At 36.8% G+C, this 14,635-nt stretch overlaps 1 protein-coding gene and 1 long non-coding RNA gene across 6 annotated transcripts; one reads left to right on the plus strand and one right to left on the minus strand.

The window, feature by feature from the left end:
- Positions 1-707: 707 nt before the first annotated feature.
- On the plus strand, positions 708-3,643 carry LOC126620203 (uncharacterized). Of its 5 annotated transcripts, none has more exons than XM_050288714.1 (4): positions 708-1,339; positions 1,579-1,903; positions 1,934-2,304; positions 2,993-3,643. In XM_050288714.1, the coding sequence occupies exons 2-4, from the start codon at positions 1,594-1,596 to the stop codon at positions 3,407-3,409; spliced, it is 1,098 nt and encodes a 365-aa protein (XP_050144671.1). In that variant the 5' UTR covers positions 708-1,339; positions 1,579-1,593; the 3' UTR covers positions 3,410-3,643. The 5 variants fall into 5 exon arrangements, with proteins under 5 accessions (XP_050144671.1, XP_050144672.1, XP_050144670.1 ...); XM_050288715.1 differs by having other exon boundaries at positions 1,579-1,873; XM_050288713.1 differs by having other exon boundaries at positions 1,579-1,843; positions 1,874-2,304.
- Positions 3,644-7,077: 3,434 nt separating this feature from the next.
- Positions 7,078-13,184, minus strand: LOC126620205 (uncharacterized). Its single transcript, XR_007622271.1, has 2 exons — positions 9,382-13,184; positions 7,078-7,892 (listed from the first exon to the last, which is right to left on the minus strand). It is a non-coding gene; the product is annotated as an uncharacterized LOC126620205 (long non-coding RNA).
- Positions 13,185-14,635: the final 1,451 nt, after the last annotated feature.

The following is a 14,635-nucleotide window of genomic DNA, read 5'->3' on the forward strand; positions in this document are numbered from 1 at the left end:
GAATTCAGATGTTAATATTTAGTAATCTCATTTGAATTTTTTTATTAAAGTATATATTGTTTTTAATAGGTCGGGTTGAAGTTTGAATTCTTAAACTCATTAAGATAATTTAGTAGCCACGACATGGCCCATTATAATAATTGACTTGACACAAAAACCACAAAAACACGGCAAACACAACTTTGTCAGGTCTAGTTCCAAATGCTGAGAAATCTACACAAGGTTCATCATTTCGATTTACTAAACTAAATAAAAAATGGAACTAATTTTGAAAATTAATGATTTTCAATCAGATATTGGTTTTGTTTTCCTTTCTTATTTTCGAAACTAGCCCTACTTGAGCATTGTATTTTATTTTTGATTTTCGTCAAAAACGAATTTGAATCATATTATTGCTAACTCACTATGATGCTTAACCCACTCGCCCATCTCCTATTATAAATAATATTTTTTGTTAAAAATAAAAAAAATAATAAAAAAAAGTCATTGTCCCTTAAATTACAAATAGCAAAATAAATATACCAAGAAAGCCCTTTTCTTGAAAATAAAAAATAAAAGAAAAAGGAAAATGTTAGTTGACCTGGCCCAACCTAACTAAAAATCTCCCGCGACCCAGCGGCAATCCCCGATGAACACGTGTACGTCTCCGATATAATCTGCGAACCCGGCAGACTCGGGCGTGGACCCATTGACCCAAAAGCATTACCCGTCTTCTTCTCCTCCTTATATACAAACAAGGAAAACCCCCAAATCCCATCCGCTCTGATCTCCATTTCTGCGATCTCTGAAGCTCCCTTTGACTTTGACCCACCACCAAATCCATCCATTCTTCCTTCCTCCGCCATGCTCCGCCGCTAAATCCCCTGAAAGCCGCTAAATCCCCCGATTTCACGACTACCTAGAAGCCGGGTTTCTCAGATTTCGCAGCTCTGGTTCACGATCTGGGGCGGGTTTTGCTGCAACGTACGGGTTTAGGGGTTTCGAAGAGCATACGATAATGCCTTCGGTGCCCACTCACCTCCTCCTACGACCCTCGGTCCCCAACTTGACTTCCTTCCACGGCGGCTCTTGCTCTCATCGTCTGAAACATCTCGAAAAAGGTGATCGGCGCGGTAACCTTAGTTAACATTAGGTCGAAATCTCACTTGGGTTCGTTTATCTTGTGGTTCTTGCTTAGCTTCCCAGTTTGTAGCGAAGTTTAGAGAGTTCTCGTCGAGATTTCTTCGAGAAATCTGAGGTTTTAAGGATCGAAGAAATCCTCTTTAAGGCTTTAAAAAGTTTGGAATCGTTTTGTAAGATCTTGGTGCGAAGCTTGTTCTATCTGCTAACTTTATTCGAGGTAATTAATTTTATGAATTTAGCTTGGTGTTCATTGTTTTTGTTTATATTTAGGTTCAGATAATGAGGCAGCTGGATATTTCGATTATATGATGGATATGTAGTTATTTTTGTAGCTCAATGATTTGGTTAACTGTGTTGATTTGATTTCTCCGGTTAACTGTGTTGATTTGATTTCTTCAATGATGTTTGATGTTTGATGTTTGATGTTGTTAACATGTGGATTTTGGCATTGTGTAGAATTTGTTATTGTAGATGGACATAAGCTCTTCTAGTGGGAAATCGGTGTTGCGAAATGTAGACAGTTTACAAGGTTTGCAGCCTTCTGCGAACCAAGAGCAAATTCGTACTTTGCTTGAAGATTATTTAGTAAGCGACCTTGTAAGTGCTGTTGGTGAGTCCTTGAATATCAGAGGTATTGGAGAAGAGTCGATTGATGTTAAAGATGTTAGTGAAGAGTCTATTGATTCCAAAGATGTTGGAAAAGAGTCGATTGATGCCAAAGGTGTTGGAGAAGAGTCGATTGATGCCAAAGGTGTTGGAGAAGAGTCGATTGATGCCAAAGGTGTTGGAGAAGAGTCGATCGATGCCAAAGATGTTGGAGAAGTGTCCATCGATGCCAAAGATGTTAGAGAAGTGTCCGTCGATGCCAAAGATGTTGGAAAAGTGTCGATTGATGCCAAAGATGTTGGAAAAGAGTCGATTGAGATCAAAGGTGTTGGAGAAGTGGAACATGCACCTGATGGGGATAATACTAGTGGTGTGGAAAAAAGAAACACATATGAAGTTCCTAATGCACAACAGGGAAACGTCACTCGAAAATGCTTGAACAAGTGTGCAACCTTTCCTATTCCTACTGGTGTGCTCTCTCCTAATGCCTCAAGCATAGTAAAGGAGGAACCAGAAGAAGTGCTATGCGGGGATGAAAATCATCACCATGCCCACTCGCGCTCAGTGTCTTTGCCTGTAAGTTATTTATATGCTTACTGGAACAGAGTTGTGCACCATTTCCCCCTCATACTATGTTCTCTCTCTTGGATATCCCATTAATCATTACCACTTTTGTTTTCAGTTGATATACTTAAGAACCTGTTGTTATTGTAATGAGTGAATAACCCTATATTGGACTATGCCGAGCTTGATATACTGCACATCACACAAAGTGGTGCATACTTGGAGATGGTTTAGAGTTTTGGGTTGTCCTCCCCCTCTTTTTTTTTTTTTTTTTTTTGTCAAATCACTTAACTTCGGAGTTCTGATAGGATCCAGTGCATGTGAGTTGGTATGATCGCATCCCGTCCTCGCCCTCTTGGCTTCACTTAAAGTGGTGGAGGCAAAATGTGTTTGTTTCTTTGTGATATAGAAAATGTTCATTTGTTTTTTGGCTTTTTCGTCCTGTTCATTATGCCTTGTCCTTCTTGCCGGATAGTTGGTCTCTAGCATATCATGCAATGTGTAGAAGCTACATACTATTTTCTGTGCATCTCCTATATTAAGTTCTCCAGAAAATATGGAATTATGATTTAGTATAATTATGTTTATGTCTTTAGTTTTGGATGGATTGAACTAGCCACTTGAAAAGAAATGTTGTGATGGTCTAGTTTTGTGTAGTTCTCATAACATAGGTTCTTATTGTTCTTAATGCCTTGTGCAGTCTCCTTCGAAGCTACTTTCTGCCCTAAAAGGTAGCCGGGCGAAAGAGGGATTATCACCCGGGAAACTTTCTGTCAAATGGGCCCCTGATGTGTACGATCCGCCTGCTACATCAATGTCACATACAGTGACAGCCAAGAAACAGCAGAAGTCAAAGAACAAGAAAAATTGTAAGAAAGATGGAAAGAAATGGCAAAAGAGCAGTTCTTCACGAGGAAAAGATAAGAAGCAATATCGCAAATCTGGGTCTTCTGGGAGGTGTTACAGATCAATGGATCCCCGTGAAACATTGGTTGACACAAACAATGGTTTTGGTGAGCTTGTGGTAGGCAGCCCAGACCGGCATTCTTATTGTGGGAGCTCCTTCTTGAAAAATTCGCTCGCTAACATGCATTACCCGGTTGCTGAAGCCTCGTAAGTAAAAACATATATATGTTGCGAATTTCACAACCTCCGTTGTGTACATAAATAAGTCACTCGAGACCGTTTTGTTGATGATAGTGTTTGAGAAAACTTGGAACAATCTGCTACTCTAGTCATGTCCGTGTTGTTGACCCAGCGTGGTGATTTCTTTGCGTGTTGTGTCGTTGCTACCCTATTATGATTTGCCAATTATCTGCTTATCAATTTATGTGATCGCATTGTCTGCGTACTCTCTCCAGCAAAGGTTCATGAATTCATAGGTTCATGAATTCATACATCAATAGCATTATAGAACCCTAATGTATGTGGAAGTTATGTTGAACCTAATTTTATTCACATCCATCGTTCAACACGCAAGGTAGTAGTGTTCTCACTTTGGTCCTTTCCGATCTGTTTTTACCATGCTTGGTGAGCTTCTCATCTCGTATGACCACGTTTTGTTCCTCCCTCCTACATGTATAGACCTCAAAACCACCGGCATTTCCCTTTTTCAGTATAATTTTTACGTTAAAAGGCCGTAAAAATTGAGCTGGTTTTGTAGGCCAACTGCTAAATTAAAGATGGAATTTAAGACTTAATTGCTTAAATTTTCTAATCGTAACTAAATCTTTAATTTGGAATTTGTATTACGGAAATTGAAGCAAAATGGCTATTAAACAATGATTTTGGTTTATTAGAGACATCAACAAATTGTTTTAGCTCGGTAGAGACAAATTGCTTTCCCTAAGAGCAATTCCAACCCAGCCAAATAGGCTAGCACCCAGCCCGGCGGCTCAAAACGTGCTAAGCAAAGGCCCGGCCTATGTGATGTCACGCTGGCATCAGCATGACGTCACATGCCACTATTGATTTTTTTTGTGTCAGGCGCGTGGGAAACATGCATGCGTTCCTGACAGGAAAAAAGCGGCGGGGCCTGCCGGTGCAGGCGCAACAGAGGGGAGCGAGAGAAGCCATATGGCTCGTTCTGGGCCTTTGGATTTCTAACGGTAAAAAAAAATTGAAATTCAAACCCAACGGCTAGTGACGTGGTGCGTTCTGGGCCGTTCGATCCCAAGATCAACGGTCCACGATTTTCACCCAAAAAACGTAAAAAAAAAAATACAAAACGGTCAGAATTATGGTCGTTGGCCACGTGTCCACATCTAGGCTGTTGGATTTGAATCTTTTTCAAATCCAACGCTCCAGATTAATTAACTTAATAAAAATTAATAAAAAAATTATTAAAAATTGTTTAAAGATTGTCCCATATACAAACTTGTGCAAACCAGTCCAGAAGTTGTCATGCACGGCATCTTTGTACACAGTTCGTCAGAAGTAGACTCGGTCGAACAGGAAGGCAACACATTTAAAGAGCGGGAAGGGACGCCTGAATAAGTGCATGAGCCGACTTGTAGGTCCCTAAGGCCTCAAGGTAAAAGGGCGGCCAAGAAAAAAGGGAGTTCTTCCAAGAATGACTACACAAAATATATGGACGAACTTGCTCGCCAAGGTGAACTGAACATAGCACATGAAGCGGCTAGATATAAGACAAAAGCTGTGACTATGCAAGCAATCTTAGACGCTACTGAGAGACGTGATACGGCTAATGAGAGACAAAGAAAAATACTTAAACGAGAAAGCCTGATGCTTAGAGAAGAAATGATGGTTCAAGCAGATCGTGACACTATGAACAAGCCTCTAGTAGGAATGTCTCGGAATTCTAAATATTTTTGGACATTGGAAAAAAGAGACGTGGTGCGAAGGAGGCGTGCAAGAGATTAGGAAACAAGTCGAGGGGGTTCTAGCTACACAGGATCCTAGCAACGAAGATCATAGCACCACATATCCTAACTCCTTAGACTTTGTATAATTTCTTATTTATTTCTAGTACTTTATGTAATTTCTTATTTATTTTTAGTACCTTATGTAATTTCTTATTTATTTGTACTACTTTATGTAATTTTATTATTATTTTATTAAAAAATTAATAATATTTTAAATGGATTGTGTGCCAGCTCATTTTTTGGGATGAAGATGCATTTGTGCCAACACATTTTTTTAAGGAGATGCATTTGACCAATTACTGTTAATTGGGGTCAATCACTATTCATTTGAGTGGATTAAATGGACTGGGTGCCAGCCCATTTTTAGGGGTGGACTTGCTCTAAGGATTCTCTCACGTAGAAATAGAGAACAAAGTAACTTAAAAGGTTGTTATAATATAATCCCCCTCTTTTCTATAGGGATCGTCTAGAAAGCGGGTTGTTCTGAATACATTCAGATAGAAAAGCTAACATAGATGTTACAAGTGGAGTTTTTTTTTTTCGTTCATGTCTTAATATAGGAATTTAAACATCTTCCATAAAGGAGCCAAATGAAACCAAAATTTCACGTTCAATTTTGAATTAGAGACGTTAAAAATGATGAATCAACGTCGACTATAACCCCTAGGCTTTAAAGCTAACGATGCGGGTTCGATTCCCCTACCCGCTTTTACTTTATTTTTTATTAAATTAATAAAAAATAAGAAAAAAAATAGAATTAAACATTTTGAGATTTTGAATATTTTATAAAAAAAAATATGAATATAATTAATGTAATGCATCATTGACTTGAAAATTGGTTCAACTATTTTTCCGAACAAGATATAGGAAAATTGGAATGAAAAGCGTCCATTGTCTAATGGATAAGATAGAGGTCTTCTAAACTTTTGGTGTATGTTCAAATCCTATTAGACGCAATTTATTTCCATATGTATACATTTTTTTTTTCGATTTCTATGTCAAGAAAGATATTTTGAATGACTTGAATAAGAAACGCTCTTACTAATTAAAGATTTGCTAAGCGAACAAGCCCTAGCTTGATCCAAGTCTTATACATTAATTAAGCACAAGCAGCATGACTTATATGTTCCTCTTACCTTGCTTTATTACACCGTTTAGATGAAGCCAAGGACATCCATTATCTATAACAAAAATTTCTTACTCTTTAAAGTAAGCAAGTAAACTGCCTTGAGAAGACTGATTAAATAATTAATATGTAAATTTTAAAATTTTAAAATAATAAATATATATAATTGTATAAAATATAAAATAATAAATATCTATGTATTATAAATATATTTTATATTCTAATATAATCTAAAGATTTTAGTTTATATAAAGATATTATAAATTAATAAGTTATTATATTATAAATTAATAAGTTATTTAATAAATTCAAAATTTTAATTTTAAAAAATGTAATTATTTTATAATAAATTTTTTTGAATTCCATTAAATTTTATATAAACTATAATATTCAAGTGATATTATTATAATATCAAGTCAAGTTATGATAAAAAATCGCGAAGGTCAACCCTAAGAATAACATGATACAAAATATATGAAATTTTTTTCCTTTTGCCTTGTATTTTGAATCTGAATCCTGTTTCCTTAATTCCTTGTTTAGAAGAAATCTTTCTTTTTTGTTTGGGTTGGATCCACCCCTTCGATTGATTGTATAGTTTCTTAAAACACACAATATCTAAAAACTTATCTTACCCTTCTCCGGCTAAGGAGGGAAACCTTTCTTTTGTTACATGAATCCAATTTTCGTTTCATCTGGGAAAAGCCATTTTTTCTCAACAATGTCTTTGTCATTTGATCCAATAGTGTTCCGTTAGATAGGAACAACTTTGATAAATACTGATAACTCTCGGATGGAGTATTAGAACGAAAAAATTCATTACATGATGAACTATTGGTTCTAAGCCATCCATAGCGATGAATTAACAATTCGAAGTACCTTTCTTGTGCATTCTTGGTAAACCAACATTTATATATATAGATGTAGGAAGATCTGTTTGGGAAGTAAAAAGCCCATTTGACATCTCTTCATCTGCAAAGAATTCTCAATGTGAAAACACAGGCTGATCTTTGAATAGGAAAAAGAGTGGATCCGTAGGGTCCCAAATGAATTGGCTTATTAGAAAAAAGCCTTGTTCTTTGGAAGATCTATCTCGTGTCTAGTACTGCATGGTTCCACTTTGCAAGAACTCTGAATTATTCTTTTGAAGCCCATCCTCTTCATCATAAATGATCTGCTTGCCCCGAAATGACTTGACCCAATAGGGAAATCCCAATTCGTTGGGCCTTTCAATACAATCAAATAGAAAGCCCCAAATGCGACATATTCAAGGAGCCAAAACTATGTGATTGAATAAATCTTCCTCTATCCGTTGCGGGTTGAGGACTTCTTCCCTTTCTTCAAACTCTGATTCGTATTGTTCATAGAGAAATCTCTGATCAACGATAAAACAAGATCCATTTTGCATCATATCTAAGGGATTCCTTGGTTCGGGCCGAAGAAGCAATGTCACTCGATCATTATCAAACTGACTATAATCTTTTTCTGTCCGTGAGGATCCCACCGGAGCGCCTTCTGCTTCAATAGGCCATGAACTAGATCAAAATCATTCTCAACGAGTCCATAAGAAGTGATCCCATTTTTTTCAAAATCTGAAGAAGTTCCCATGGATATTTTGTCAATTCCTCAATCAATGACTTCTATGATTGATTCTTTCAACCGAGATTCATATTGAAAATAATTAGAAATCTAGAAATTGTAATTGTAAAAGTCGCTTTCGATTATTTCAAATTAATTTAATGGAAATCAATACAAAATACAAATAGATAAAGCAAAGAAATAGAATTGGGATACTATATAATATACATGATCACTATATATATATATATACGTAATTAAATCGATTTCTATATATAGAGAAAAGGAATATGATGTTACTATTGTAGATTGATCTATATTAATCTATATTAAATTAACCCGCATTACAATACAATTTTATACACTACAATAACAATACTAGATAGTATGGTAGGAAGAAACATCTGAAACTTTCTACCACACTATATCATATCTTATAGAATACAACTTATTCTAGTCTGCCCATTTCATTTAAGACGCAAAATGTTTATCCTTTTCTTCTCTACAATTATTGATAAGAAATAAAAAATCAAGTTTAATTCAAATTAATCACCTTGGCTGACTGTTTTTACATGACACACCCTGACTTAAGAAGGTCGAAGCATGTTGGCCATCACTGTGAGGTGACGTAACTATAAGGGTAAGTGATGTGAAAAAGTGAATAAATTTAAACCTAAAAGTGCCTAAAACAAAAGAGTGCGCCGGTGAGCGAGATTGCACCCATTTCACACGTGATGATAGAGCATAAGAACAGTACAGTAATTAGGGTGAGGGTTATACCACTAAGGTACCCATCTACTAAGATCTTGCCAGAGTCCTCGTTTACACGCAAGCTAAGCTACTAAACCTGGAGGGGCGAAAACCAAAGTTGAGTGGGTCAATAAAACAACGTTTTGTAAAAACCTTTATTTCCGAATATACTAACCTCTCGCTGTAAAACAAGTATAGTGTCATTAAAACATACTATGTAAGTATGTAAACAATAATACAACAACATTATAACCAGAAATATACCAAGTCATGATATATCAAATGCCGCAGTAATATAATCATGTGATAATCAAGTATAGCTAAGTGCTTATCCAACACGAGTTCGAACAGATAATTTCTGACACGTACAAGACTGGGTGTAATCAATATGCTCTAATACTACGATCACGTGAAGACTGGTGTAGAAGCACGTCATATACAAGTCGGATTGCCTAATGCAATCTACCCGACATGACTAGCACCTAACTTGGATCCAAGGTGAGCGAACGGTGCGATATGAACATACACGTGAAGAACTGGTCTTGGCCCTGGGGCAAGTACTAACACCAGTGCAGCAAGATGAGCATGTATAAATATGTATAAATGTCATGACAGTAATATCCCAACCATTCAGCATTTATCACAATTAATATCACAATAACGATACTTGGCAATATAAGCGTAAAAGTGAAGTAAATACGTATTTAGGGAAACTATCAATATGTATAGGTATAAAATAAACTGCCCACTCACCTGGAGTCCGCGTTATAACTCCCTAGCACAAATATTAAGACGTCACGAACAAACGTATCCTAGAACAAATATCAAACCACAACTCAGGATTCTTATTGATAGAACACACAACTGAGATAAAACACATCCCCAAGGTCATTCTAGAATAATTTGAAACTCATTGACCAAAAGTCAACAGTCGGTCAAAGGTCAACGGTAAGGTCCTCAACCCTACATAACTCGATCTGGAAGATTCGCACCCAGGATTTCTAATCCGTAACTTCCAAAGATTCACATTATGCTTCTAAAACAACATTCTAAAGTTTTAGAACGATCCAATGGTCGGATCTCCGTCAATTGCCAAAATTAAGTGGAGGTCAACACTTTATTTTGTGAACTAACAAATTTAATTCGGGAAGATCCGTAAGTCGGTTTCCCGATCCGTAACTTCCTATGATCCTCAAATATTACGTACTATAAGGTACTAAGGTTTGGTGACGATCCAACGGTTGGATCGTGAATTCATGCAAAGACCCCATGACGGCCAACTAGGTGGTTAACTATGAAACTACATGAAAACATCGTAATTTCACTAAACGGATGACAAATATGGAATCGGGGCTTCAAAATTAGCCTAAGGTGGTCAGATGGGGTCTCAGCCCACGCGCCGCCTCGCGTGGTGGTTGGCCGCCACGGTTCGCCTGAAAATTTCACTATTTCTAAAAATTCTCAAATTTTACAGAAATGAAGATCTCAAATAGATGAACAACTTTCATACCTGCCACGAAGTCCAAAAGTGGACAGAAGATAGTCAATTTTTCCCACAAAGCTGGCGGGTGCCTAAAGCTTCCCAGCGTTGATTCGTCATCTACGGTGGTCCAACGGGGTCAAGTGTCACGCCCCAATCCCGACTTACATCCAAGATCGACACGTGACGTCCCTAAATGCCCGTAACTCAACATACTCCGCCTTTAGGATATGAACAACATATAATTCAAGATCCAGATGCATAATAATTTTGTGTATACTTTATGGCTGCATCTAATCTCCTCGTTAGACTGCCTACGTATCCTAAACATGAATCAAGCCATTCGTAGTTCGTCGTTTCAATACACTCGAACTTTCATCACATAAACCATTATGTCTCCACACAAAACCACAATTCAGGCATGCAACATCCCAAGAACATTTGACGAAGCACAATAATATTCTCTAGTCACAATGGCCAACAATTCTAATCATAACTACAATAATCATAACAAACATCATTCCAAACCATATCAATCAATAACACATCCAATGCACTAAAATGTGGGGCTAGAGTGACGTCGTTCGACCGAAGCCTACATCTCTGAAAAATGGGATTTCATACCACTCAACTAAACCAAGACACCAAAGGGGATTCCAGACCTTCACTCAACAGAATCCAAACCAGGATACGATTCCGGACAATCACTCAACGGAACCGCAGAGTAGAAGGGATTCCAAACCATTACTCAACGGAATCCAAACCAGGATACGATTCCGAATCATCACTCAACAGAATCGCAGAGTAGAAGGGATTCCAGACCATCACTCAACAGAATCCAAATCAGGATACGATTCCAGATCATCAGTCAACGGAATCATGGAGTACAATGCCTAACAACCACTCAATGAAACAAAACATGGATCAAGTTACTCAGGTTACAAAGGTTCAACGAAATGAGAAATGAAATAATGAAACGAGGGGTGAAACATGTTTCGAAGCAACAAATCCCATGACAATGGGTTAACGGTCCACTACTACCCTTCACATTTCATCACACCAAGCCAATCATACAAAACAACCATATTTCCAATATGCACGTCAAATCCCACATCAGAAACTTCAATATAAAAATTAATAATTTTATAGGAAACATAATCATAAAACCATCTCATATCCACACAAGATAATAGTTATGAAAACAGGGTAATCACCTATATCACATATATTAAAGTCACATTTTATCATATCATACCATTTATGCAAATCAACCACCTTTCAAATGTGCAAGTCAATTCACATATCACAATCATCATCAGTACACAAGCCAAATCATGTTTAATAAAAATAGGTCTATGGCTAAATATATAAAATCACATTTCAATAGAAGTCGCATTATAAAACCAAGTCATATTCATAGACAATACCAATATAAGAAATCAAGGTAATAACCATATCACGTATGTTCAAGTCACTCTCTAACCAATGTAGGCCCACTAGACTTCACTTAGTATCCCGTAGTGCTTCTCAGAGGTTTCATTTATTTTGATTAAGATGCAACATCCAAACAAAGTTTCAAGACATAAGGTCCGAACAAATTTACAGAGAAGACATGACACACTCATTCATAGTCTTGTGGACAGACGCGATCACCATTCTAATCATAACATACACTTCCTAAGACTAAAGATTAATTTCCGAACATATTATATATCAAGCATGATGCATCAACTTAAGCACAATCAATTAAGAAAACCGTAATATTGGCCCAAAATCCAAATTTGACAGAGTTATTGAACTTTACAAATTCCATAACAAAAATGCATTCCTAGACCCTTAATACCATACTACCATTCCTACCCTTATTCACAAAGATTCAAAAGAGAGACAGTATTCTTTGACTTCTCTATTGATTAAAGAATATGTTAGGCAAAACTTAATTTTGTTTAGCAGATTCACAGAACTTGACAAATCATATTGCTTTTGAGAACCAAAGCAACAAATTACCATAAGCTAACACCCAACATTTTCATTCCTTGAGTGTTAGTAAATGCAGATATGTCAGGAATGAGAATAATCCCCAAATCTTACATTCTCATTCCTGGTAAATAAACACAGGATAATGGTGATGAGTCTCCACCTCATTGGAAACATCCACGCAAGGTTCTAAGCAGTTAATATATATATATATATATATATATATATATGGGTGGCAACAAGAAAAATGGTTAATTAGATCTCACCAGCAGATATGTGTACCAAAATTTTCCAGAGATTATGGACATGACTTGCACGGAGCAGGTGACGTAGATGACATCATGCAAATAGCCGCATACTCCACCAGTAGTCATATCAAAGCCACCATTAGCACATAAATAACATTACAGGCCATGATGAGGCGACGGAGATTGGCCATGTGGCGGGCATTCTCTTCCTTGCGCTTCTTTGCACCTTGATTTGCCATCTCTGTCTAATCCATTCTCTGAAAGACTATCACCCTTCGAGGGTAGAGATTGTCTCGCTGAGATAGTCTGCGTTCGTGGGCAAAACTGCACAAAATTTGGAGTTCCAAAGTGAATTTAAAGAGGAAAATAAGATTGGAAGGAGGAGAGGAAAAGGAAAATCCTCCTTGTTGCTGATGTGCGTCTGATTTCCGCATCTCTTCTTTTCTTCCTCTCCCCTGCTGCCATCAGGCAGCTTCTAGAGTTCTCTCTCTGTTGTTTTTTTTTCTAATTGGTTATCATTCCCACGTAGAAGAAGTTTTAAATAAATTTAAAAATCTATAGTTTAGTAACACAATTTTAAATGTCCGTAACTATACTGTTAAAATCCGGACTCGCAAACGGCTTACGCCTATGCGTTCGTGGGTTCGAGATCTATTAAAAAACACTAGTTATAACTTCGAAAGGTCAACGGAAGATAAAGATTGATTATGAAACTTCCAATTAGATAACTAATCAATTTAATTCCCAAAATTTACGGAATTAAAATTAAGTAATAAAAAGGACGTAAACGTGAAATACAAACTTAAATTACAAGATACATAATGAGTAGTGAAATTCCGGGGACGGGATTTCACATCAAGGTTGGTTGGGATTTGCTTCTGAGATGATGGGCTACAAAGCCCAAGTGGTGGTATCGGGCATCGCTTTGCCGATTCGCCGAAAAATTGAAAGGAGTGGCCGGAGCACTATTGATTTTCGTCGACTTTCATGGCCTCAAACCGCCACATACCGTGGTTAATCAAGGTGGTTCTTGGTTGGATTTTGTAGAGGGGAATGAGAGCTTCAAGATGGTGATGGTGGCGTCGAAAAAATCCATCGGAGTTGTCCAAAATCGACCTTGGAAAGTTGGAGGTCAAACTGGGTTGCATGTGTTGAAGAACCCACGGGAAAGCTGGGCTTTTTTTTTTTTTTTTTTTTTTCTGATTTCCGATTGGGCTTCTTTCACCCAAATTCTGATTGGTCACTTATATCCCTTCATCACCTCAGATTGGTTACCATCCCCACATGGTGGGAGTTGAAAAATATTTAACTAAAATTTACGTAACCAATTTCAAACGTCCGTAACTATACCGTTATAATCCAGACTTGCAAACGGCTTCCGCATATGCGTTCATAGTGACGAGTACTACAAGGATACGCTAAAAGAATAAGTCATACGTCTCTCAAACCGATGGTCAACGGAAGTCAAAGTCCTTACCTCTAAGGCATTTTCGTAAATCCATGCTTTTAAAATTAATAAAAACGTAAAATTAGGGACGGATTGTCACATTACGTATATTATAAGTAAAAAGGTAGTAGGAACTAGAATAAACAGTGCAATAGCAATTAATGCGAGAATATTTACTTCCATAATCTCATTGTTTAATTTTTCTTTAATTTGCAATAACTCGAGAGTTAATCTCATAGAGATAATAAATCTTTCGCCTGTAAATTCAATGGGATGCATTGCATCTCGATGATATCGAATCAAATCAATATCATGAATAAAAATATCGGAGCTATTTATGAACGCAAATCCTTTTACCATGAATCCATTTTTTTTTTTACTTTATAAATTTTACAAATGGGCAATGCCTGCTGGATCATGCATCTATATTATATATATACAGAATAGAGAGACCTATAGATTCACACTCGATATCTTTTTGTAGATAGTAATGGTATTAACACATATGTCTATGTTCTATGGGGTGGAATAAAAATAAAATATGGGATAAAAATAAAATAGAAATTATCTTTCAGAGAGATGGCCGAGTGGTTGATAGATCTGGTCTTGAAAAGCATGATCAAATAATATAATTCTTTTGTTGGTAGATTGGAGGATTACAAAAATGACTTATTGCTTTCCAATTGGTTGTTTTGCATTAATTGCTACTTCATTAATCTTACTGATTAGTGTAACCTGTTGTATTTGTTTCTCCTGAGGGTTGGTTGGGTAACAAAAATGTTCTATTTTCCGGCACATCATTATGGATTGGATTAGTCTTTCTAGTGGGTATCCTTATTTCTCTCATCTCTTGAA

This window comes from Malus sylvestris, chromosome 4, assembly GCF_916048215.2.
Source record: "Malus sylvestris chromosome 4, drMalSylv7.2, whole genome shotgun sequence".
Lineage (NCBI taxonomy): Eukaryota > Viridiplantae > Streptophyta > Magnoliopsida > Rosales > Rosaceae > Malus > Malus sylvestris.